Source organism: Budorcas taxicolor, chromosome 1 (genome assembly GCF_023091745.1).
Source record: "Budorcas taxicolor isolate Tak-1 chromosome 1, Takin1.1, whole genome shotgun sequence".
NCBI lineage: Eukaryota > Metazoa > Chordata > Mammalia > Artiodactyla > Bovidae > Budorcas > Budorcas taxicolor.
Genome location: NC_068910.1, coordinates 147,818,966 through 147,843,732, shown reverse-complemented (window position 1 = coordinate 147,843,732; position 24,767 = coordinate 147,818,966). Strand labels below are relative to the sequence as shown.

Sequence of the window (24,767 nt, the reverse complement as noted above, 5' to 3'; positions counted from 1 at the left end):
GAGCTCAAATCTACACCCAGGGATAACAGGAAAGCTTCATTATAGTGGCTGCATGATATATGAATTACTTTGGCAGCATATGTACACTCATTGGTTTCTTCCTTACTCAGCCCACCTCTGCTCCACCACCATATTCTTCTATTTTCTTCCTTCTATTCTCCCAGTTTTAGAGCAGAAGTCAAGAGAGCATTTTGCTTTGTCCCTTAAGTGACAGTAAAACAAAAGACTATGTTCTTCAAGAATCCCCAGCCTTTTGTGGGAGGAGCCACCATTGCTCAAGAGAGTACCTGGGAAGATGAGGTGTGGGAGGAGAATACGAAGATTATGAAATCCGCAGGATGAATGAGTGAAGGTGGTGCTGGACTCACTCATCTTTATAGATAATCCAGTAAGACTCTTGGCAAACTGTAGAAGATAGTTGGTCACTGAGGAAATGGTATGGCTCAAAACAGACGGGAACTGGACTGTATCTCCCTCTGATTCCAGGTTTATCTTGAGTAGGAGGTTTTTTTCATTGTTGTTTTTCTGTATGCAAGGAAAAGGAATGGGGTTTATTGATTTTTAAGAAAGTATTCTTTGTGTGACTGCCCAAGATTTTTTCAGGGTTTCTGTAACTATTTGCAGGCCAAATGAAGAAGGCTAGAAGAATACCTTACTCTCACTTTTTATAAGCTTTAAAAATAGAAAATAATAGTTGGATTCAGGACCTCTCCAAAAATACTCACCTGTATTCTGAATTAGAGCTGGTAGGTGATGATTGTGAACGAACATTAAAGGGCTTGATTTAGAATGTTTATAAATGTTGGGGGATTTTTATAAATGCTGTAGGACATTTTAAGGCTTCAGTTCAGTTCAGTCTCTCAGTCATGTCCGACTCTTTGCGACCCCATGAACCGCAGCACACCAAGCCTCCCTGTCCATCACCAGCTCCCGGAGTTTACCCAAACTCATGTCCATTGAGTCGGTGATGCCATGCAACCATCTCATCCTCTGTCGTCCCCTTCTCCTCCTGCCCTCAATCTTTCCCAGCATCAGGGTCTTTTTAGGCTTAGGGCTGTTTTAAAGATAACAATGATAGGAAAAATGTTTTCCTAGATCCATGATTTACCTATATTCATAAAATTAGATAATGAGTCTCTCCCAGCCTCTCCCACTTGTACCTCTGAGATGAGTGAAAGAACTGGACTGAGAGCTGAGAGGCTTTTAAATTGTTATTTCTTTTTGAACTCTGAGTGGATAAAATAAATATTTTCAAGTTAATGTTTTATTTTCATTAATTTTATTTTAAAACTTTATTGCTTTAGTAAATTCATATTGTATATTTTTGTCTTTGGTTAGATAAATAATCTCCATCAGTGGTAAAGGAGAGGTTTGGAAATCAGGGAGCTCTTCTTGGCTTTTCTGTGTCATAGATTAATCCTCTAAGGGGCATCTCCTCTAACCTCCCTGGACCTTTTTTCTTAGCTGTATGTCAGTAGACTCACTGCCCAGTAAGGGAAACACCAGCCACATGCAGTGCTTATTCAGCCTTTGTAATTTGACTACTTCAAATTGAGGTGTGCTCTAAGTGTAAAAGTCTTAGTGCAAAGAGAAGAACATAAGATATCTTACTGATAATTTGTTTATATTGATTATATTATTAGAATGATAATATTTTAGGTACATTAGTTAAATGAAATATATCATTAAAATTAATTTCTTTTTCCTTTTTAAAATGTGGCACTAGAAAAATTTTAATTCTGTTTGTGGATCACATTATGTGTCTTTTAGACAGTGGTGATCTGGACAGCGTTTCCTAAACTGGCTCATGAAATATTATAAATGAAACACACTGAAAGGAGGCGTGTCAGAGGGAACTTCCTGAAGTGATAAAATGTTCTGCATCTCGGTTGTCCAGTTTAGTAGCTACTAACCACTTAGGGCTATTGAGCACTTGAATGTGGCCATCAAAGTTTTGCATTCATTATGTCAGCAAATCTGGAAGACCCAGGAGTGGCCACAGGACTGGAAAAGGTCCTCAATCCCAGTTGCCAAGAAGGGTAGTATCAAAGAATGTGCTAACCATTGGACAAACTCATTTATCTCCCATGCTAATAAAATCATGCTTAAAATCTTGCATGCTAGGCTTCAGCATTATGTGAACCCAAAACTTTCAGATGTCCAAGCTGGGTTTAGAAAAGGAAGAGGAACTAGAGATCAAATCGCCAACATTCGTTGTATTGTAGAGAAAGCAAGGGAATTTCAGAAAAATGTCTATCTCGGTTTCATTGACTATGCAGAAGCCTTTGACTGTGTGGATCATGACAAACTGTGGAAAGCTCTTAGAGAGATGGGAATACCTGACCATCTAACCTGTCTCCTGAGAAACCTATATGTGAATCAAGAAGCAACAGATGGAACCCTGTATGGAACAAGATCAAGAAAGGAGTACAACAGGGCTGTCTGCTGTCACCCTGTTTGTTTAACCTATACACGGAGCACATCATGAGAAATGCTGGGTTGGATGAGTTACAAGCTGGAATCAAGATAGGCAGGAGAAACATAAACTCAGCTGTGCAGATGATACCACTCTCATGGCAGAAAGCAAAGAGGAACTAAAGAGCCTCTTGACGAGGGTAAAGGAGGAGAGTGAAAGTGCTGGCTTAAGACTAAACATTAAAAAAACTAAGATCATGGCATCTGGCCTCATCACTGCAATGCAAATAGAAGGGGAAAATGTGGAGATAGTGACAAATTTCCTCTTCTTGGGCTCCAGAATCACTGGACAGGGACTGCGGCCATGAAATCAGAAGACGATTGCTTCTTGGCAGAAAAATGATGACAAACCTAGACAGTGTGTTGAAAAGCAGAGACATTACTGTCCTGACAAAGGTCTGTATAGCCAAGGCTATGGTCTTCCCAGTGGTCATGTATGGTTGTGAGAGCTGGACTGTAAAGAAGGCAGAATGCCAGAGAATTGATGCCTTCGAGCTGTGGTGCTGGAGAAGACTCCTGAAAGTCTCTTGGACAGCAAGGGGATCAAATCAGTCAATCTTAAGGGAGATCAACCCTGAATATTCACTGGAAGGACTGATGCTGAAGCTCCTATATTTTGGTCATCTGATGCAAACAACTGACTCATTGGAAAAGTCCCTGATGCTGGGAAAGATTGAGGGCAAAAGAAGAGGGCGTCAAGAGGATGAGATGGCTGGACAACATCGCTGAACAACATGAACTTGGGCAAACTTTGGGAGATGGTGAGGGACAGAGAGGCCTGATGTGCTGCAGTCCATTGGGTTTCAAAGAGTCGGATATGACTGGGTGGGTGAACAACAACAACAGTGTTCTGAGATGTAGGAAAAGGAACTGAATTTTAAATTTTATTTAATTTGGATTAAGCTGAAACTCCAGTACTTTGGCCACCTCACGTGAAGAGTTGACTCATTGGAAAAGACTCTGATGCTGGGAGGGATTGGGGGCAGGAGGAGAAGGGGGCAACAGAGGATGAGATGGCTGGATGGCATCACTGACTCGATGGATGCGAGTTTGAGTGAACTCCGGGAGTTGGTGATGGACAGGGAGGCCTGGCGTGCTGCGATTCATGGGGTCGAAAAGAGTCAGATATAAAAGAGTCGGACACGACTGAGCGACTGAACTGAGCTTAACTTTAAGAAGCTGCATATGACTAGTGGCTCATGTATTGGGACAGTGCAGATTTAAAGACTTATGGGATCGTTTTATTCAAAGACTTGTATACCTAGGACTTGTTTACTGTATTGCAAGCTTGTTAGTTTAATATGTCTATACAGTTTGTTGTGAATAATAATAATTGGTAACAGTAGTATTTATTAAGTACCTGTTATATAGTCTATACTGTGTAAGTACCAGAGAAAGGATTTGTACAATAAATTATTTACTGAGACACATTGCTCATATTCTGTAATACACTTGATGTACTGTGGATTCCAGGATGCTGTGTGGGCTTACCATGTTTTCATGAAAATCTGGTTTCTTTCCTTTTCCTTATGAAGGCCATTCTGTGAAAGCCAGGCTTCTTTTGGAAAGTCTAAACGATGTGTTGCCTTGTTAAAGTATTTTCTCTTGATGGGGAAATCCATGTTTTATAACAGATGATGATGATTTTTTTTTTTCAGTGAACTTTTGAAGTTAGTTATGCCTTTGATTTTAAAAAGGATGTGTGTGTATTTACACAGACTTATAAGCTTCTGTATTATATAATATTTATTCCCTGTGTATGTGTGTACATGTAAAAGTGTTGAGACCAAGCAGTGTTATTAATTAATGTATTATTGCTTCACAGTGAAGAACGAATGTCATCATGTCTGGCATCAAGCGAACAATCAAAGAAACTGACCCTGATTATGAGGATGTATCTGTGGCCCTTCCGAATAAGCGGCATAAAGCAATTGAGAATTCAGGTAGAAATTCACCTGCCTTAGGAAATTATTTCTTTGTTGACATATGCCTTCCTGTTAGATTTATAGGAATTAAATGCATTTCCACTATTGTGTATATTTTGAAGAAGTTTATGAGAGGGATTAGCTAAGTGCTGTGTTTCATAGTAATATACCATGTGTACCATAAAAGGCCAGAACATAAAGCAGGTACACTGTGAAAGCATTAATAATGAAACAGGCTTTAAGTTTTAGCTGTCATTGTATGTTAGATGTGATCATAGTCTTAGCAATGTGTGTACTAAAATGTGAAATGATTATAGGTGGTACATGAATTGTGGGTTTTATTTTAATAATATTAATGTCAATAGAAAAGATAATGATCTCTTCAGATTTGTAGTCTCAGGGCTACTGCTTAGGATAAAGCTAACTTTTTTTTAATTTTTAATTTTATTGGAGTGTGTGTGTGCACACGCATAGTCAGTCAGTCATGTTTGACTCTTTGCGACCCTATGGACTGTAGCCTGCCAGGCTCCTCTGTCCATGGGATTCTCCAGGCAAGAATACTAGAGTAGGTTGCCATTTCCTGCTCCAGGGCATCTTCTCGACCCAGGGATCAAACCTGTGTTTCTGTGTTTACTGTGTTGACAGTCAGATTCCTGAACACTGTGCCACCTGGGAAGATGCTTTATTGGAGTAGAGTTGATTTACAATGTTGTGTTAGTTTCAGGTATACAGCAAAGTGTTTCAGTTATACATATATTCATTGTTTTTAGATTCTTTTCTCATATAGGTTATCACAGAATGTTGAGTAGAGTTCCCTGTGCTTTACAGTAGGTTCTTGTTTGTTATCTAACTTACATATAGTAATGTGTATATATTCATGCCAAACTCCTTATTTAACCCCCCAAGAGCTAACATTTTAAAGAATATTATTTAATGCCTTAATTAGATATTTCACATGGTTCTCAGATGTGGTAGGTAACTTGAAGGTGGAATATAGATGATGGAAATTTGGGAAACACTGATCTCTGTACTTAGCTCTGGTGGGGGCACAGAGGCATTAAGTTACTTGCCTAAGATCATATAATTAGTGGAAGACCAAATCATCTACAATTACCCAGAATGTTTTAAGCTATCTGAAAAAAAAAAGTGGCTATATTTGAGTTTTTAAAACAAAATATTGCTGTTTATTTAAATAATAAATCTATGTAAGTTAGTACAGCTAGTTGAAGATCTCAGAGTCATACATAAGGTATTGCAGCTCCACAAACATCAAGGACCCCAAGGTTAATGGTGAAGGAAACTCTTGTATATGTAGGTGCAGTCAAGTCATATGGACCTCAGAAGTCTCTGTGGACTGAAAGTTATCAAATCAAATTCCAAATAATAAAAACATCTCACTGCAGCTTTTCTTCCAATTCAGTTGTAATTTTATTTAGAAGGATATGTCATTTGCTTTCAAAAACAAGTCCAATAAATATGAAAGTATCATGAAACTTAAATTCATTATTCAAATGCATAGCATGGCATATCAGTTTTTATAATAAAAATAAGAATTGGGAAAGCTGATTGTTTTAGGAAACATCATAATTTCAATTTAAATCTAATCTAACATGTTCCCAGACATTTTATTAGCGTTATTTTTCCTTGTTCCATGAAAGAGATATTTTAGAATTATTTCTGAGGAGCTTATGATAAATCCACCTTCAGTGATAACAGTCTCTGACTTTGATTTAGCCTCCCCTAAGATTATCGGCTGGTTTCCATATACAGGGTTTATGTATACAAGGATACATACCATAAAACTAGGCAATATTCTTTTCATCAGATATGAGGAAAGCTATTCATTTGCTTCAATGCAGGCATATCCACAAGAATGCTTATGCCAGCACTAGTTTTAAATTGGCAGTCTAGTGGCATATATTATGGGGAGAAAATGACATGGGTGATCAAGGGTCCAAATTTTCTCTGTAATTTTTTAAATACCCCAAAGCCTGGGTGGTAGTTATTTCATAATACAGACACAGGATCATTATGCAAAATCCCAGGTTTTTCAAGCAGTCATTCAACTTTTTTTATTCTCTTGTAATCAGTCTACATTTCATAGTATATTTTAACTCTTTGAATTACGTATTACTTTGAGCAGTCATTATCTGAATTGAATTGCTCTCAGAGACGTCTTTTTTGCTGTATCCTTCAGGTAGTTGTGATCAGAAACTACTGACTTGCTTGCTAGATCTTAACTTCTGCCTTCTTATGAACTGCTCTTAGGTCACAGACTGCCTCTCCTTGTAGCTAACTCTTTACTTTCTACCTTGAGGTTATGGTGTTTTGGAAGTCACCATGTTTCTTGCAGAATCATCATAGGTTTCTTTTTCTTTTTTGGTAATTTTATTTTGATATGGTTTCAGTCAGGAAAATCACAAGGAAAACTTGTATGTCTTTTTCCCAGATTAATTTACCAGTTGTTTTCATTTTGCCTCATTTGGTTTATCATTCTTTCCTCCCACCCCCAACCCAAACACACAAGTGCATTTATGCAAGCAGATATATATGCACATCATTTTTTCTAAATCATCAGAAGATATATTAAACACTTGTAAAGTGAAGTGAAGTCGCTCAGTCGTGTCCAACTCTGCGACCCCATGGACTGTAGCCTACCAGGCTCCTCAGTCCATGGGATTTTCCAGGCAAGAATACTGGAGTGGGTTGTCATTTCCTTCTCCAAGACACTTGTAAACACTTGTGTATTTCCTTGGAACAGATTTCTTATGTAACCACAGTACAATATCAGAAGTAGGAAATTTTAACATTTTACATCATATCTAATCTGCAGTCCACATTCAAGATTTACTAGTTGTCCCAGTATTATAACTGTTGCCCCCTCTCCAGAATCATGCAGTTAGTTTAGTTGTTATATCTCTTAGTCTCTTGTAGTCACTTCAACTTTTCTTTGTCTTTCTTGACTTTAATATTTGAATATATAGGCCAGTTAATTTTGTAGTATCCTTCAATTTAGGTTTGTCTGATGTTCGCTGTCGTTAGAGGCAGCATTTTTAGAAGGAGTGCCACAGAGCGGTGGAATCTTGTCAGCGCATCATGTCAGAAAACATAATATCAGTTTGCTTGAGTATTAGTGATGTTAACTGTTCATTATTGGTTGTGGTGATCATAATTAGGCTTCTCCACTTCAGAGTTACTGTTCCGGGATTGCTTTTGTTGCTTGAATCAAGATAGCAACTGACTAACTGCATACTAACTTGGATTATTTTATGTTCTTTGTGCAGCTCGAGATGCTGCTGTGCAGAAAATTGAGACTATTATCAAGGAACAATTTGCACTTGAAATGAAGAATAAGGAACATGAAATTGAGGTCATTGACCAGGTATAATGATCTTACAGTGAAAAAAACAAAACTATTAAAAAAAACTGTATGTAATGAACTTTTAAAATCTGTTGAAGTAGAATTATAGTGTATTTTTCCCCTCTGATGTTCTTTTAAAAGGTGCTTTCTCATTTCACGGGAGAAAGACCTATCTATGTTTTTTTTTTTTTTCCTTCAAATGAAATGGTGGAAAAAGATAAAGAAAAAAATCACTTGAAATTCTATCACAAAAGGTAATTCCTGTTTGCTCTTGTGCTTTGTGGACAACCACAAATAAATGTCTTTGTGGACATTTCTCAGTGAATATACACATTTATTAATATGTCTATATATTCTTGCAAACATCATATTTCATCATCCTTTTAAATATTTTGCCAATCTGAGGTGGGAATGGTCATTTCTATTAGTTTTTCTTTGATTACTTTTCAGGGTCATCTGCATTTCTTATTTATGAGTCATTTGTGTATATTTTCTGTTATTTCCATTTTTAAAAATAATTAACATTTATTTTAGCGACTAATTGAGGCAAGAAGGATGATGGATAAACTTCGTGCCTGCATTGTTGCAAACTACTATGCTTCTGCAGGACTTCTGAAAGTTTCTGAGGTAAGTTTTCCTCATAAGCAGTCATTTCTGGCCACCAATATAGATGTGTGAAGAGAAATTAGTGTTGATGTGGAATCCCTGCCTTCAAAAATTTCTCATATTGACCTTTTGAATTCAAGAAGCCTAGCCTGCCTTCCTGGGTATATATTAATACATACAGTTATCATTGTGTTCACTCATATCCTTCAGTTATACCTCTGCACTGTCAATAATGATAACTAACATTTTATTTTCTTTCACTTAATTCTTCTTTAACTAATTTTTAGCACTGTTGTTAGGTTGTATAGATACAAAGATGAGTGTAACTCAGTTTTAACTTGCCTTATTCCTCTCATTTCCTTATAGTTGGCTTTGGAGTATATTATAGATCGATTGATTTTTCTCTGACCTTTTACTGCTAATGAATGGCAGTTTTTAGTTTCAGTAGATTTACCCTATTCAAGAAGTCCTGATTTTTTTCCTGGCTACTTTTTGGAAAATTTTCAAATACATAGAAAAGGTGAAATAAGTACTTGTTTATGCATCACTTAGCTTCAACGATTTTAACAATTTGCCAAGTTTACTTTATCATCTTTATTTTTCTTTGAAACCTTAAAAAGTAAGTTCCAAGCATCATGATGCTTCATCCCTAAATACTTAATCCTAAGATTGTCTTCTATGTAGTCATAATACCTAAGAGATGAGCCCCTAATATTATCTGATAACCAATCCATATTCAGATTTTTCTCAGTTTTCCCCAAAATATCTTCAAAGCTGTTTTTTTTTTTTGACAGGATTCAGTCAGGGTTCATGGAGGGGAGTGTGGTAGCATACTGCTTTGCGTCATTCTCTGTGGTTTCTACCGATAAGAGATACCTGTTATGTATGGGTCTTCTTGTCATCCCGTGGAGCTTTAGAGTATCTATGATACTTGGAGAAATTTGAAGCATTATTTGAGATTAATCTTAGATAGTAGTTAGATAGATAGATGGTAGTTAGATAGATATTAATCTTAGATAGCAGAAGTTTCTGTATTACATTTTAGAGTCTGAACTACTTTTCTTGGGCTACCATAACAAGTTACCACAAACCTGATAGCTTAAAACAACAGGAGTTTATTATCTCATGCTTCTAGAAGCTAGCAGGCCAAGATCAAGGTGTGTTGGGTAGGCCATGCTCCCTCAAGACTCTAGGGAAGGATTCTTCTCCTAACATCTGGTGGTTACTGGCAGTACCTGGCATTGCTTGGCTTGTACTGCATCATTCCAGTTTCTGCCTTTAACTTCACATGGACTTTTCTCTCTATGTGTCTTCTCTTTCTTTTGTATCCAACTTTCCTTCTTGTAGTACACTAGTCATTTGAGTGAAAGTGAAGTGAAGTCGCTCAGTCGTGTCCTACTCTTTGCGACCACATGGACTATAGCCTACCAGGCTCCTCCATCCATGGGATTTTCCAGGCAAGAATACTGGAGTGGGTTGCTATTTCCTTCTCCAGGAGATCTTCCCGACCCAGGGATTGAATCTGGGTCTCCTACATCTGAGCTACCAGAGTGAGGCCTCCCCAAATCCAATATGACATCATCTTAACTTGATTACATCTGAAAAGAACTGATTTTCAAATAGAAACATTCATAGGTTCTAGGTGGACAAGAATTTGTGGGAGATAACTGTTCAACTGAGGGCAGATTCCAATGTCATCTGTTATACAGCTTGCCATTGGAGTCAACAAGATGGACTTTGAGCACTGGCAGCTGCATTACATAGGACTGTAGCTCCTCTGAAGAGCTGGTTATTCATTTGATGTTTTGTTGTCCTTTTTTTAAAAAAACTATTTAACAGTACTGAACTGTGCTATTTGATGGTCTAGAAATGCACTGATTTTTGTTATATTCTGATTAGGATTTATTTAAGGATATTTAGGTATGTTTTTGTCTATTATCATCTACCACTTAAAATTTATTTTTAGTTTGCTCTAACAAAATACATTTATAGCCGTAAAGTAAACTTTCATTTTTGAAACTAGGCCTTGTTGCTTTGAACTCTGAAACACTAGCCTCTGACTCTCTTACTCACTAAAACAATTATTTTAATTTCAATTAAATAATTTCTAAAACTTGCTTCTTGGAAGTAACTACAGTGTATCAGTAGTACAGTATATCTGTTATCAAGTAACAACATTTCTTATTTTTTGTGTAAGTAATAAGACACAAAAAATAGCCTAGGCTGGCTTAAGTACTGGACTGTACTATACTTTATCCTATGTGGGAGTCATTTTATATATGCTTTTAAAAATCTTTTTATTTTTTACAGGAGTGTTTTATTTAGAGCGGATGATGTATTTGAATCAAGCAATATGAGACTTATTTTTTAAAGTCAAATCTGACTTCCATGTGTTACTATTAATATATATTTATCTTTACTTTTCATTTACCTTCTGAGAACTTGAATCTTTAGCTTTTAGTGTTAGGACCTTTGCATAATTATTTCTCATTCTGTACTTTTTATTGATTTGGTCTCTATTTTATGGGGGTAGGTGACTCAGAAGGTAAAGAATCTGCCTGCAGTGCAGGAGACCTGATTAGTCCCTGGGTCGGAAAGATCCCTGGAGAAGGGGATGGCTACCCACTCCAGTATTCTTGCCTGGAGAGTTCCGTAGACAGAAGAGCCTGGTGGGCTATAGTCCATGGGGTCACAAAGAGTCAGACATGACTGAGTGACTAAGCACAGCACAGCCATGATCCCAAAATAGATAAGGGTTTTTGGAAAGATCAAATTTTTGCCTACTTTCGCTGGATATGATTTAAAGTTTGTTTTGCTTACTTTCGTTTTTGCAGGGATCAAAGACATGTGATACAATGGTTTTTAATCATCCTGCTATCAAGAAATTTTTGGAATCACCATCTAGGTCATCATCTCCTGCCAATCAGAGATCAGAAACACCATCAGCCAATCATTCAGAAAGTGATTCTTTATCTCAACACAATGACTTCCTGTCTGACAAAGACACTAACAGCAATATGGATGTAGAAGAAAGATTGTCAAGCAACACGGAGCAGAGACCAAGCCGAAATACTGGAAGGGTATATAGTTGGATGGGTGGAAGGGAGCCAAAAGAGAAGGGAACCAATATTTATTAAGTATGCACACAGTATTTCATTTTATTGGAACCATAAATATAAGTTAATTATCACTTTTAGAGATGGGGAAACTCAGTGTCTATGAGGATAAGGTTATAGTTGTCCACAAGTATCAGAACTGAGAATCAAACCTCTGTCTTTCTGACTTTACAGTTCAAATCTCTGATCGTCACCCAACTCCCAGATGCCATTCATGTAGATAGGGTAGGAAAGAAACCTTGAGGAGTTGGCAGTACCTTAACTTTGCCCAAGGTCTTTCTACTTTATCAAGTTTATTCTCTCAAGAGCACTGTCTCTTCAGTAGTTCCTCTTTGAAATTTGATGTTCTAAGATGCTTTAATAACTGAAAGAAACTTGAAAAATAATGAGTAGAATTGAAAGCTGTTCATTACTCTTTGATCCTGTCAGTTTGTTATTTGAATTCCCGTCTCACACTGCTCTGAAATTCTTGGTATTATACTTGACTATCAAATCCCCATTGGGTAAGACCAGTGGTTTTTCTCAACCAGATGTACTGTGATAGAGGAAATTCCTAGGTTGCTTTCTACATACTCAGACATCAAAGATTTGATTATTTTTTATAAAAATATTTTCTGGGGACTTCCCTGGCAGTCCAGTGGTTAAGGCTGCACTTCCAAAAAAAAAAAAAGACTGCACTTCCAGTGCAGAGGGCATGGGTTCAGTCCCTGGTCGGGAAAACTAGGATCCTACATGCTGTGTGGCATGACCCACCCACCCTACTCCAAAAAAAAAAAATTCTGATTACAAATTCATTCTGTTCATTGTTGAAAATTTTAAACTACAGAAAAGTAAGGGAGAACAGAAAAGTCATTCATAATTGTACTACCCCAAATCAAAACTGTTAATATTTGGATTTAGTTGTTGTATAACTTATGCGGAAATACTGCATGTTTTTCTTTTTTAATTAAGATTAATTTAGGTCATGCTAGTCATAGGATTCAGAAACCTGCTATCTTTTATGTAATATACATGCTCATGTTCATGTAACATACTTAGTGTTTACTGTGTACCAGGCACTTTCTAAGAACTGTACAATACAATCTGAGATGCATACTATTATCACCCTTATTTTATAGATGAGGAAACTGAGACAGAGAAGTTAAGTGATTACCAAGATGATACATCCAGTAAATGTAAGGTCCAAGTCTTAAACACTGGCTGTCTTTCTCCATAGTCAAACTTTAACTTAACCATTATGTGTAAACTGCTTCATACTGAAAAATTTGTAATAGTATAGAAGGTTGGAAAAAAGGTAAATTTTATTGACCTTATCACCCATTCCCATTTCCCACAGGTAACCTTTGTAGTAGTTTCCTGTGTATTCTTCCACATCCTGTTTGCATATACAAAGCCACTGTGTATGACTATTAAAAGCACACATATATGTGGAGTTACAGTGTACAGACTTTTTCTATAATAGAAAAATTACAGTAAAATTATTCTTTCATACTCTCAGAGGAGCCATAAAACCAGAGAATTTTGTAATTAAAGAAAAATTGAGTTAGTCCATTTGTACCTTGTATGATTTTGTGGTTTCTACCTATTGAAAATTGTCCAAATTGAAAATGAAATTTGATTATGATTTTTTTCTAGGACACTTCTAGTATTGCTGGCTCCCATAAAACAGAGCAGCGGAATACTGATCTTACAGGAGATGAGACTTCACGACTTTTTGTAAAGAAAACAATAGTAGTGGGCAATGTGTCCAAGTGAGTATTCAGTTGAATTGTCTCATTTTCAGTCATCCAGTTTTGGTAATACGCTGGCGTATTATTATCATAGTATTACAGTAGGAATAGGCTTCAGGAATTCTTTTTCCCAGACTCTTAGTTGTTTTAAAAGTAAATGAAGGTCCAGAAACTTGAGACTGCTTCAGTGTGTCTGTTCATCTTTGACATGGAATAAAATTGTGCTTAGTAAAAAAAACTTTTTGCAGACATGAAGTTTTATGTATTTTTTAAAAACACTTATTTGGTTGTGCCAGGTCTTAGTTGAAGCATGTGAGATCTAGTTCTCTGACCAGGGATCGAACCCAGGCCCCTGCGTAGGGAGCACAGAGTCCCAACCACTGGACCACCAGGGAAGTCCCACTTTTATATATTTTATTAAGCATGTAAGTGTGGATAACTTTGGAGGAACTTTGACTTCTGATTTAGTTCTATCGTTAGGGGCCTTACCTAATTCCTAAAAATGTTTGTTTGGTTGCTCAAATTGAAATGTTTTAAATGTATAACAAAAGGTTATACAGCAGGTCTTGAAGACGGAATTCCTCCAAGCTAAAGGGCTATCTAATGGTGTGTCTCATGCTGTCTAGTAGGAGCATCATCATTTTTGCCAAGTGTTTAGGAATGGGTAAAGACATAAATCTTCAACAGCTTAAGAATGTTCAGTCAGTTCAGTTCAGTTGCTCAGTCGTGTCCGACTGTTTGCGATCCCATGAATCACAGCATGCCAGGCCTCCCTGTCTATCACTAACTCCTGGAGTTCACTCAGACTTATCTCCATCGAGTTGGTGATTACATCCAGCCATCTCATCGTGTGTCCTCCCCTTCTCCTCCTGCCCCCAATCCCTCCCAGCATCAGGGTCTTTTCCAATGAGTCAACTCTTCGCATGAGGTGGCCAAAGTATTGGAGTTTCAGCTTCAGCATCAGTCCTTCCAAAGAACACCCAGGACTGATCTCCTTTAGGATGGACTGGTTGGATCTCCTTGCAGTCCAAGGGACTCTCAAGAGTCTTTTCCAACACTACAGTTCAAAAGCATCAATTCTTCGGTGCTCAGCTTTCTTCACAGTCCAACTGTCACATCCATACATGACTACTGGAAAAACCATAGCCTTAACTAGATGGACCTTTGTTGGCAAAGTAATATCTCTGCTTTTCAATATACTATCTAGGTTGGTCATAACTTTCCTTCCAAGGAGTAAGCGTCTTTTAATTTCATGGCTGCAGTCACCATCTGCAGTGATTTTGGAGCCCAAAAAATAAAGTCTGCCACTGTTCCCACTGTTTCCCCATCTATTTGCCATGAAGTGATGGGACCAGATGCCATGATCTTCATTTTCTGAATGTTGAGCTTTAAGCCAACTTTTTCACTCTCCTCTTTGACTTTCATCAAGAGGCTTTTTAGTTCCTCTTCACTTTCTGCCATAAGGGTGGTGTCATCTGCATATCTGAGGTTATTGATATTTCTCCTGGCAATCTTGATTCCAGCTTGTGCTTCTTTCAGCCCAGCATTTCTCATGATGTACTCTGCATAGAAGTTAAATAAGCAGGGTGACAATATACGGCCTTGACACACTCCTTTTCCTATTTGGAACCAGTCTGTTGTTCCATGTCCAGTTCTAACTGTTGCTTCCTGACCTGCATACAGGTTTCTCAAGAGGCAGGTCAGGTGGTCTGGTATTCCCATCACTTTCAGAATTTTCCACAGTTTATTGTGATCCACACAGTCAAAGGCTTTGGCATAGTCAATAAAGCAGAAATAGATGTTTTTCTGGAACTCTCTTGCTTTTTCCATGATCCAGCAGATGCTGGCAATTTGATCTCTGGTTCCTCTGCCTTTTCTAAAACCAGCTTGAACATCTGGAATTTCATGGTTCCATGTATTGCTGAAGCCTGGCTTGGAGAATTTTGAGCCTTACTTAACTAGCGTGTGAGATGAGTGCAATAGTGTGGTAGTTTGAGCATTCTTTGGCATAGCCTTTCTTTGGGATTGGAATGAAAACTGACCTTTTCCAGTCCTGTGGCCACTGCTGAGTTTTCCAAATTTGCTGGCATATTGAGTGCAGCACTTTCACAGCATCATCTTTCAGGATTTGAAATAGCTTAACTGGAATTCCATCACCTCCACTAGCTTTGTTCGTAGTGATGGTTTCTAAGGCCCACTTGACTTCACATTCCAGGATATCTGGCTCTAGGTGAGTGATCAGACCATTGTGATTATCTGGGTCGTGAAGTTCTTTTTTGTACAGTTCTTCTGTGTATTCTTGCCACCTCTTCTTAATATCTTCTGCTTCTGTTAGGTCCTTACCATTTCTGTCGTTTATTGAGCTTTTATTTCATTTGCATGAAATGTTCCCTTGGTATCTCTGATTTTCTTGAAGAGATCTCTAGTCTTTCCCATTCTGTTGTTTTCCTCTATTTCTTTGCGTTGATTGCTGAGGAAGGCTTTCTTATCTCTTCTTGCTGTTCTTTGGCACTCTGCACTCAGATGCTTATATCTTTCCTTTTCTCCTTTGCTTTTTGCTTCTCTTCTTTTCACAGCTTTTTGTAAGGCCTCCTCAGATAGCCATTTTGCTTTTTTTGCATTTCTTTTCCTTGGGGATGGTCTTGATCCCTGTCTTCTGTACAATGTTATGAACCTCTGTCCATAGTTCATCAGACACTCTATCAGATCTAGTGCCTTAAATCTATTTCTCACTTCCACTGAATAATCATAAGGGATTTGATTTAGGTCATACCTGAATGGTCTAGTGGTTTTCCCCAGTTTCTTCAATTTAAGTCTAAATTTGGCAATAAGGAGTTCATGATCTGAGCCACAGTCAGCTCCCGGTCTTGTTTTTTGCTGACTGTATAGAGCTTCTCCATCTTTGGCTGCAAAGAATATAATCAGTGTGATTTCGGTGTTGACCACCTGGTGATGTCCATGTGTAGCGTCTTCTCTTGTGTTGTTGGAAGAGGGTGTTTGCTATGACCAGTGCATTCTCTTGGCAAAACTCTATTAGCCTTTGCCCTGCTTCATTCCATACTCCAAGGCCAAATTTGCCTGTTATTCCAGGTGTTTCTTGACTTCCTGCTTTTGCATTCCAGTCCCCTATGATGAAAAGGACATCTTTTTTGGGTGTTAGTTCTAGAAGGTCTTGTACGTCTCCATAGAACTGTTCAACTTCAGCTTCTTCAGTGTTACTGATTGGGGCATAGATTTGGATCACCGTGATATTGAATGATTTGCCTTGGAAATAAACAGAGATCATTCTGTCGTTTTTGAGATTGCATCCAAGTACTGCATTTCGGACTCTTTTGTTGACCATGATGGCTACTCCATTTTTTTTAAGGGATTTCTGCTCACAATAGTAGATATAATGGTCATCTGAGTTAAATTCACCCATTCCAGTCCATTTTAGTTCACTGATTCCTAGAATGTTGACGTTCACCCTTGGCATCTCCTGTTTGACCACTTCCAATTTGCCTTGATTCATGGACCTGACATTCCAGGTTCCTATGCAATATTGCTGTTTACAGCATCGGACCTTGCTTCTATCACCAGTCACATCCACAGCTGGATATTGTTTTTGCTTTGGGTCCATCCCTTTATTCTTTCTGGAGTTATTTCTCCTCTGATCTCCAGTAGCATATTGGGCACCTACTGACCCAGGGAGTTCCCCTTTCAGTATCCTATCATTTTGCCTTTTCATACTGTTCATGGGGTTCTCAAGGCAAGAATACTGAAGTGGTTTGCCATTCCCTTCTCCAGTGGACCACATTCTGTCAGACCTCTCCATCATGACCCGCCCGTCCTGGGTGGCCCCACATGGCATGGCTTAGTTTCATTGAGTTAGACAAGGCTGTGGTCCGTGTGATCAGATTGGCTAGTTTACTGTGGTTATGGTTTCAGTGTATCTCCCCTCTGATGCCCTCTCACAACGCCTACCGTCTTACTTGGGTTTCTCTTACCTTGGACTAGGGTATCTCTTCACGGCCGCCCCTCCTGACCTTGAACGTGGAGTAGCTCCTCTCATCCCTCCTGTGCCCACGGAGCTGCCGCTCCTTGGACGTGTGGTTGCTCCTCTTGGCCACCGCCCCTGACCTCAGGTGGGGGGTACCTCCTCCAGCCGCCACCCTTGACCCTGGACGTGTGGTAGCTCCTCTTGGCCGCCACCCCTGATGTCAGAGGTGGGGTAGCTCCTCTCGGCTGCACCTGTGCCGACACAGCCTGGCACTCTCGGTCTCCACCCCTGTTATCTCCTCACAAAACTTTATTTGCTCTTCTCCTCACTAGGCATTTCCTCTGTGCTGCTTGTCATTTTTGTCACATTATGTCGTTATTTCCAGTTTTCATATATCTTTTCCAAATCAGACTGGAATCTCTTTAGAAAATGTATCTTTTGTTTTTGTATCTTGCAGTAGTTGGTGTTCAGTAAATGTTGATTGGTGAATAAATTGATATATTTATGAAAATTTACATTAGATTCAATTATTGAAACTAAAGGATTCAGAATTACACTGAATATCTGGGGAGGGGAATCAGATGTCAGAGGAGTCTTCCAAATCCCAGTTAATGAACCACTGATAACAAACAGAAAGTACATTAAGAATCTAAGGATAATACAAAGATGCTCAGTAGTCTTTGTAGTATTTAAATGGAAGCATAAAATATGACTAAGGCAATTAGGTTTCTATTTTACAAGTTATTTTAGAATTAGCATGCATTTAGCTAAGGGAACTAATGTGTCGTGTTGAGGTCTCACATATAGTACAAGACATGTCAGCCCAGAAAAGGCCAAAACTAGAAATTCAGGTAGGCTCACCAGGCCACGAAAAGACTGCGGAGAAACAGTTACTGACATTTTCAAACAATTCTGTGTAATTTGTGGGTTTTGGGCTTTAAGGGCAGGTGGACTTTATAAATAAAGCGGAATGATTGGCATGAGAGTTATAAAGTCCTTGTTTGTTCTGGAAGAGGGTAAAAATATTGATTTACTTTAGACTTTGTTAAGAATACTTGTTAGAGTATCTAAGATAACAACTAAGAGAAAAGACATAGAGATTTAAACTTTGAAAGTAGTGAGGAGGGCTTCCCTGGTGGCTCAGTAGTAAAGAATCTGCCTGCCAAAATGCAGGAGATGCGGGTTCAGTCCCTGGGTCGGGAACACCTCCTGGAGAGGGAAATGGCAACCCACTCCACTATTTTTGCCTGAAATCCCATGGACAGAGGAGTATGGTAGGCTATAGTCCGTGGGATCGCAAAAGAGTTGGACATGACTTAGCAGCTAAATATCATCATCATCAATACACAGAAGTTGATTGTTTCTGTATGACAAACTTACAGAAGACAACTTTTAAAAAATACATTTACTCTAGCAATAAATGTAGCATAATAGAAGATATGCTGGCCTTTTATGAAAATAAAAATTTTATTGAAACACATGAAGGAACTAAATGATTAGAGCAGTATGGCATGTTCATGGATAGGAAAGCTCAGTGTTGTAAAGATAACTCTTCTTCCTAAGTTGATATGTAGATATTCTGATTAAAATGCTAATAGGGCTGGCTTTTATATATGGAAGAGCAAAGATAAAGATAGGACATGAGTACGCCTAAAGAAAAACTGGGTTAGGCAACTTGGCCCACTGTATCGCTAAGGATAACCATAGACATAGATGAATGTACAGAAGGCCATGACCATATTTTCCAACAGAATGTTATAAGGGGGTCTCATGAAGTAAATGGCGACCCACTCCAGTATTCTTGCCTGGAAAATCCCATGGATGGAGGAGCCTGGTAAGCTATAGTCCGTGGGGTGGCAAAGAGTCGGACACAGCTGAGTGACTTCACTTTCTTTCTTTCTTTAATGAAGTAAAGCCAGAGCCGCAAAAGGAAGGGCTGAGGATTCAAGTTTTGCCATGGTCTGTACTTAAGGAAATGACTTGTTTTCTTTAAAAACAAAGAAACCACTGGCAACCTTGACAGCAATGAGTAGGAAACAGAAGAGTTCAGAGTTCTAACTTTTGAACCTGAATGAAATCACCCCACAGGCTAGAGGTTTCCTAACTCAGGAATAAAGTATGCTAGTTTGTTTCTACCTAGTGTACCCACTTAGCAGGAAAAGCAGGATTTTTTTTTTAATTGCCTGATGGTAATTAGAAAACAAAACAAAAGCTTCAAGGGATTGCCTCTTCAGACCTCCCCCCCAAAAAAAAAGTTTAAAGAAAAGGGTTAACTGCAAAGACTTACTTTGGTTAGGTAATATGGCTGTTAAATATTGCCTGAATTTTAGGGTTTTTTTAAATGGAAAATTTTCTCCAACTCTTCAGCTCCTGATAACCATTTTTCTATTCTGCTTCTATGAGTTTGATTTTTCTTCTTAGATTTCACATAGAAGTGATACCAAGCAGTATTTGTCTTTCTTTGCTTGACTTATTTCACTTACCATAATGCCATCAAGGTCGGTCTATCCATGTTGTCAAAAATGGCAGGATTTACTTTTTTCTTAGGACTGAATAATATTCCTGTGTGTATGTTAATATGTTTATCTATCTCCTTAAAAACAGTTTTGTTTAATTGAAGTACAATTGATCTAGCAACATTATACTTGTTTTAGGTAGACAGCATAATGATTTGATATTTTTATATATTGCAAAATGATTACCACAATAAGTCTAGTTACCATCTGTCACCATAGCTATACATTACCTATACATTACATGACTTGTTTATAACTGGAAGTTTAGTTTGATCCTCTGCCTATTTATAAATTAGATATTTTTGTTTTGTCTTTGTTTTGCTATTTTGTGAGTTCTTCATGTTTTGAATATTAACCCTTTATCAGATACATGATTTAGAAGTATCTTTTTCCATTCCATAGGTTGTCTTTTCATTTTGTTGGTGGTTTCCTTTCATGTACAAATGCTTTTTAGTTTGATGTAGTTCTACTTGTTTTGGTTTTATTGCCTCTGTGTTTTTTTTTAAATAAATTTTTATTTTTGCTTTATTTTACTTTACAATACTGTATTGGTTTTGCCATACATTGACATGAATCTGCCACGATGTACACGAGTTCCCAAACATGAACCCCCCTCCCACCTCCCACCCCATATCATCTCCCTGGATCATCCCTGTGCACCAGCCCCAAGCATCCTGTATCCTGCATCGAACATAGACTAGCGATTCATTTCTTACATGATAGTATACATGTTTCAATGCCATTCTCCCAAATCATCCCACCCTCTCCCTCTCCCACAGAGTCCAAAAGTCTGCTCTACACATCTGTGTCTCTTGCTGTCTCACATACAGGGTCATCATTACCATCTTTCTAAATACCATATATATGTGTTAGTATACTGTATTGGTGTTTTTCTTTCTGGCTTACTTCACTCTGTATAATTGGCTCCAGTTTCATCCATCTCATTAGAACTGATTCAAATGTATTCTTTTTAATGGCTGAGTAATACCCCATTGTGTATATGTACCACAGCTTTCTTATCCATTCATCTGCTGATGGACATCTAGGTTGTTTCCATGTCCTGGCTATTATAAACAGTGCTGCAATGAACATTGGAGTACCCGTGTCTCTTTCAATTCTGGTTTCCTCAGTGTGTATGCCCAGCAGTGGGATTGCTGGGTCATAAGGCAGTTCTATTTGCAGTTTTTTAAGGAATCTCCATACTGTTCTCCATAGTGACTGTACTAGTTTGCATTCCCACCAACAATGTAAGAGGGTTCCCTTTTCTCTGCACCCTCTCCAGCATTTATTGCTTGCAGACTTTTGGATCACAGCCATTCTGACTGGTGTGAAGTGGTACCTCATTGTGGTCTTGATTTGCATTTCTCTAATAATGAGTGATGTTGAGCATCTTTTTATGTGTTTGTTAGCCATCCGTATGTCTTCTTTGGAGAAATGTCTATTTAGTTCTTTGGCCCATTTTTTGATTGGGTCGTTTATTTTTCTCGAATTGAGCTGCATAAGTTGCTTGTATATTTTTGAGATTAGTTGTTTGTCAGTTGCTTCATTTGCTATTATTTTCTCCCATTCAGAAGGCTGTCTTTTCACCTTGCTTATATTTTCCTTTGTTGTGCAGAAGCTTTTAATTTTAATTAGATCCCATTTGTTTATTTTTGCTTTTATTTCCAGTATTCTGGGAGGTGGATCATAGAGGATCCTGCTGTGATGTATGTCGGAGAGTGTTTTGCCTGTGTTCTCCTCTAGGAGTTTTATAGTTTCTGGTCTTATATTTAGATCTTTAATCCATTTTGAGTTTATTTTTGTGTATGGTGTTAGAAAGTGATCTAGTTTCATTCTTTTACAAGTGGTTGATCAGTTTTCCCAGCACCACTTGTTAAAGAGATTGTCTTTACTCCATTGTATATTCTTGCCTCCTTTGTCGAAGATAAGGTGTCCATATGTGTGTGGATTTATCTCTGGGCTTTCTGTTTTGTTCCATTGATCTATATTTCTGTCTTTGTGCCAGTACCATACTGTCTTGATGACTGTGGCTTTGTAGTAGAGCCTGAAGTCAGGCAAGTTGATTCCTCCAGTTCCATTCTTCTTTCTCAAGATTGCTTTGGCTATTTGAGGTTTTTTGTATTTCCATACAAATCTTGAAATTATTTGTTCTAGTTCTGTGAAAAATATGGCTGGTAGCTTGATAGGGATTGCATTGAATCTGTAGATTGCTTTGGGTAGTATACTCTTTTTCACTATATTGATTCTTCTGATCCATGAACATGGTATATTTCTCCATCTATTAGTGTCCTGTTACTGCCTCTGTTTTTGGTGTCAGATCTAAAAAATCGTTGCCCAGACAGATATAAAAAAGCTTGCCCTTTATACTTTCTTCCAGTTTTATGGTTTTAGGTCTTAAATTTAACTTGTGAATCCATTTTGGGTCGATTTTGGGTCTGGTGTGGATAGAGGTTCAGTTCATTCTTTTGCATGTGGCTTTTCAGTTTTCCCAGCACCATTTATTGAAACTATCCTTTCCCTCACTGTATATATTAGCTTCCTCATTGGAAATTAATGACCAGTGTGAGTTTATTTCTTCTCTCTCTATTTTGTGGCATTGGTTTATGTGTTTTTATTCCAGTACAACACCATTTTGATTGCTGTAGCTTTGTAATATAGTTTGAAACCAGGAAACATGATGCCTTCAGCTTTTATCTTAGTTCTCATGATTGATTTGGCTATTCAGAATCTTTTCTCGTTGCACATAGATTTTAGGATTGTTTTTCTATTTGTAAAAAATGCCATCGGAATTTTGATAGAGATTGCATTGTAATATGAACATTTTAACTGTTTTTCCAGTTGTTGAGCACAGAATATCCATGCCTTCTTCAGTTTCTTTCATCAGTGTCTTACAGATTTTTAGTTTTATTTTTGTTTACTGACGTATAGTTGATAGTGTCTTACAGTTTTCAGTGTACAGATCTTTTACCTCTGGTTAAATTGCTAAGTGTTTTATTGTATTTGATGCTGTTGTAAATGAAATTATTGTCAGTTTCTCTTTCTGGTAGTTTGTTGTCAGTATATAGAAACAACTGATTTTTTAATGTTGATTTTATATCCTACAACTCTACTGAATTCATTTAATAGTTTTGTGATGGAGTCTTTAGGTTTTTCTATGTATGATATTATGTTTTGTGCAAATAGAGAGAATTTTACTTCTTCCTTTTCAGTTTGCCTTTTATTTCTTCTTCTTCTTTTTTTTTTTTTTTTTTGTCTAATTGCTCTGGCTAGGACTTATAGTACTGTGTTGAATAAAAATGGCAGTAGTGGACATCCTTGTCTTGTTCCTGATCTTAGAGGAAAGTCTTCTGGCTTTCACCATTCAGTATGATCTTAGCTGTGGGCTTGTCATGTGTGGCTTTATTATTTTAAGAAATGCTTCCTCTATATGCAGTTGAGAATTTTTATTATGAATAGATACTGAACTTTGTCAAATGCTTTTACTGCATCTTTTGAGATGATTACATAATTTTTAGCCTTCATTTCATTAGTGTGATGTGTTGCATTGATTTGTAGATGTCAAACCATCCTTGTATGCCTGGAATAAATCTCACTTGCTCATGTTGTATGATACTTTTAAAGTCCTGTTGAATTCTGTTTGCTAATGTTTTGTTGAAGAATTTTGCATTTACTTTTATCAAGGATTGTTGTTTAGTCACTCAGTCATGTATGACTCTTTTGTGACCCCATGAACTGTACTCTGCCATGCTCCATTGCCCATGGGATTTCCCAGGCAAGAATACTGGTGTGGGTTGCCATTTTCTTCTCTAGGAGATCTTGCCAACCCAGGGATTGAACCAACATCTCCTGCATTCGCAGGCAGATTCTTGACCACTGAGCCACCTGGGAAGCCCTTTATCAGGGACACTGGCTTATAATTTCCTTTTCTTGTAATATCCTCACTTGGCTCTGGTATTGGTAATTTTGGCTTCATAAAATGAGATCATTGAGTGTTCCCTCTTCTTTTATTTTTTGGAAGAGGTTGAGGATTGGAATAAAATCTTTATCTGTTTGGTAGAATTCACCCTTTAAACCACTGGTCCTGGAATGTACTTTGTTGGGAGGTTTTTGTTTGCTGATTCAGTCTCCTTACTAGTAACTGTTCTGTTCAGATTTCTATTTCTTCACCATTCAGTCTGGGTAGGGTGTCTATTTCTAGGTTTTATTCATTACTGCTAAGTTGTCCAGTTTGTTGATGTGTAATTGTTCTTAGTCTTTTATGATCTTTTGTGTTTGTGTGGTATCAGTTATAACATCTCCTCTTTAATTTATAATTTTATTTGTTTGAGTCCCTCCTCTTGGTAAGTCTGTGTAAAGATAAAATTTGTCTATTTTATCTTTTCAGAAAACCAACTCTTCTTTCTTTGGCCTTTTCTATTGTGTTTTTAGTCTTTGTTTCCACTCTGATCTTTGTTATTTCTTTCCTTTTCCTAACTTAGGGTTTAGTTTGTTTTTCTCTTTCTAGTTCCTTAGGGTATAAAATTAGGTTGTTAATTTGAGATCTTTTTTTCTTTATGTAGGCATTTATCTCTATAAACTTCCTTCTTAGAACTGTTTTTGCTGCATCACTGCCGTTTTGGTATGTTCTATTTCCATTTTCAGATGTCTCTAGGTATTTTTTTAATTTCTCTTTTGATTTCTTTTTTCCCCTATTAATTGGTAAGTAGTATGTTGTCTACTCTTTATGTATGTGTAAATTTTCCCATTTCCTTCTTGTAATTGATTTTTAATCTTGTTTTAAGTAGTAGTTAATTGGTTTGTTAGGAACAAAGATTTCAAGTCTTTTTTTTTTTCTCCCTACTCTAGGTATATACCTCCTGATAAGAGAGAAGAAAATGACCAGTCAACCCACAAATGGATGGTATATGTCCGAGGCTCTCGTAGAGAACCCAGTATTAATCATTTTGTCAAGAAAGTTTGGTTCTTTCTTCATCCCAGCTATAAACCAAATGACCTTGTGGAAGTTAGGTGAGCACTATTTGAGTTATTAAACCTGAGAAGTACAGAATTACTGAAGTGG

The 24,767-nt window shown here is 37.6% G+C and overlaps 1 protein-coding gene across 6 annotated transcripts in view; it reads left to right on the top strand.

Annotated features, from left to right (window-relative positions):
• YEATS2 (YEATS domain containing 2) overlaps nt 1-24,767 on the top strand; it is a 108,029-nt gene that overhangs the window by 17,751 nt on the left and 65,511 nt on the right. For all 6 annotated transcript variants that reach the window (XM_052654300.1, XM_052654254.1, XM_052654336.1 and 3 more), the window contains exons 2-7: nt 4,301-4,418; nt 7,685-7,782; nt 8,296-8,388; nt 11,202-11,447; nt 13,119-13,234; nt 24,554-24,715. In XM_052654300.1, the coding sequence (XP_052510260.1) occupies nt 4,319-4,418; nt 7,685-7,782; nt 8,296-8,388; nt 11,202-11,447; nt 13,119-13,234; nt 24,554-24,715 (815 nt within the window). In that variant the 5' untranslated portion in view covers nt 4,301-4,318. The remainder of the gene's footprint in view (nt 1-4,300; nt 4,419-7,684; nt 7,783-8,295; nt 8,389-11,201; nt 11,448-13,118; nt 13,235-24,553; nt 24,716-24,767) is intronic.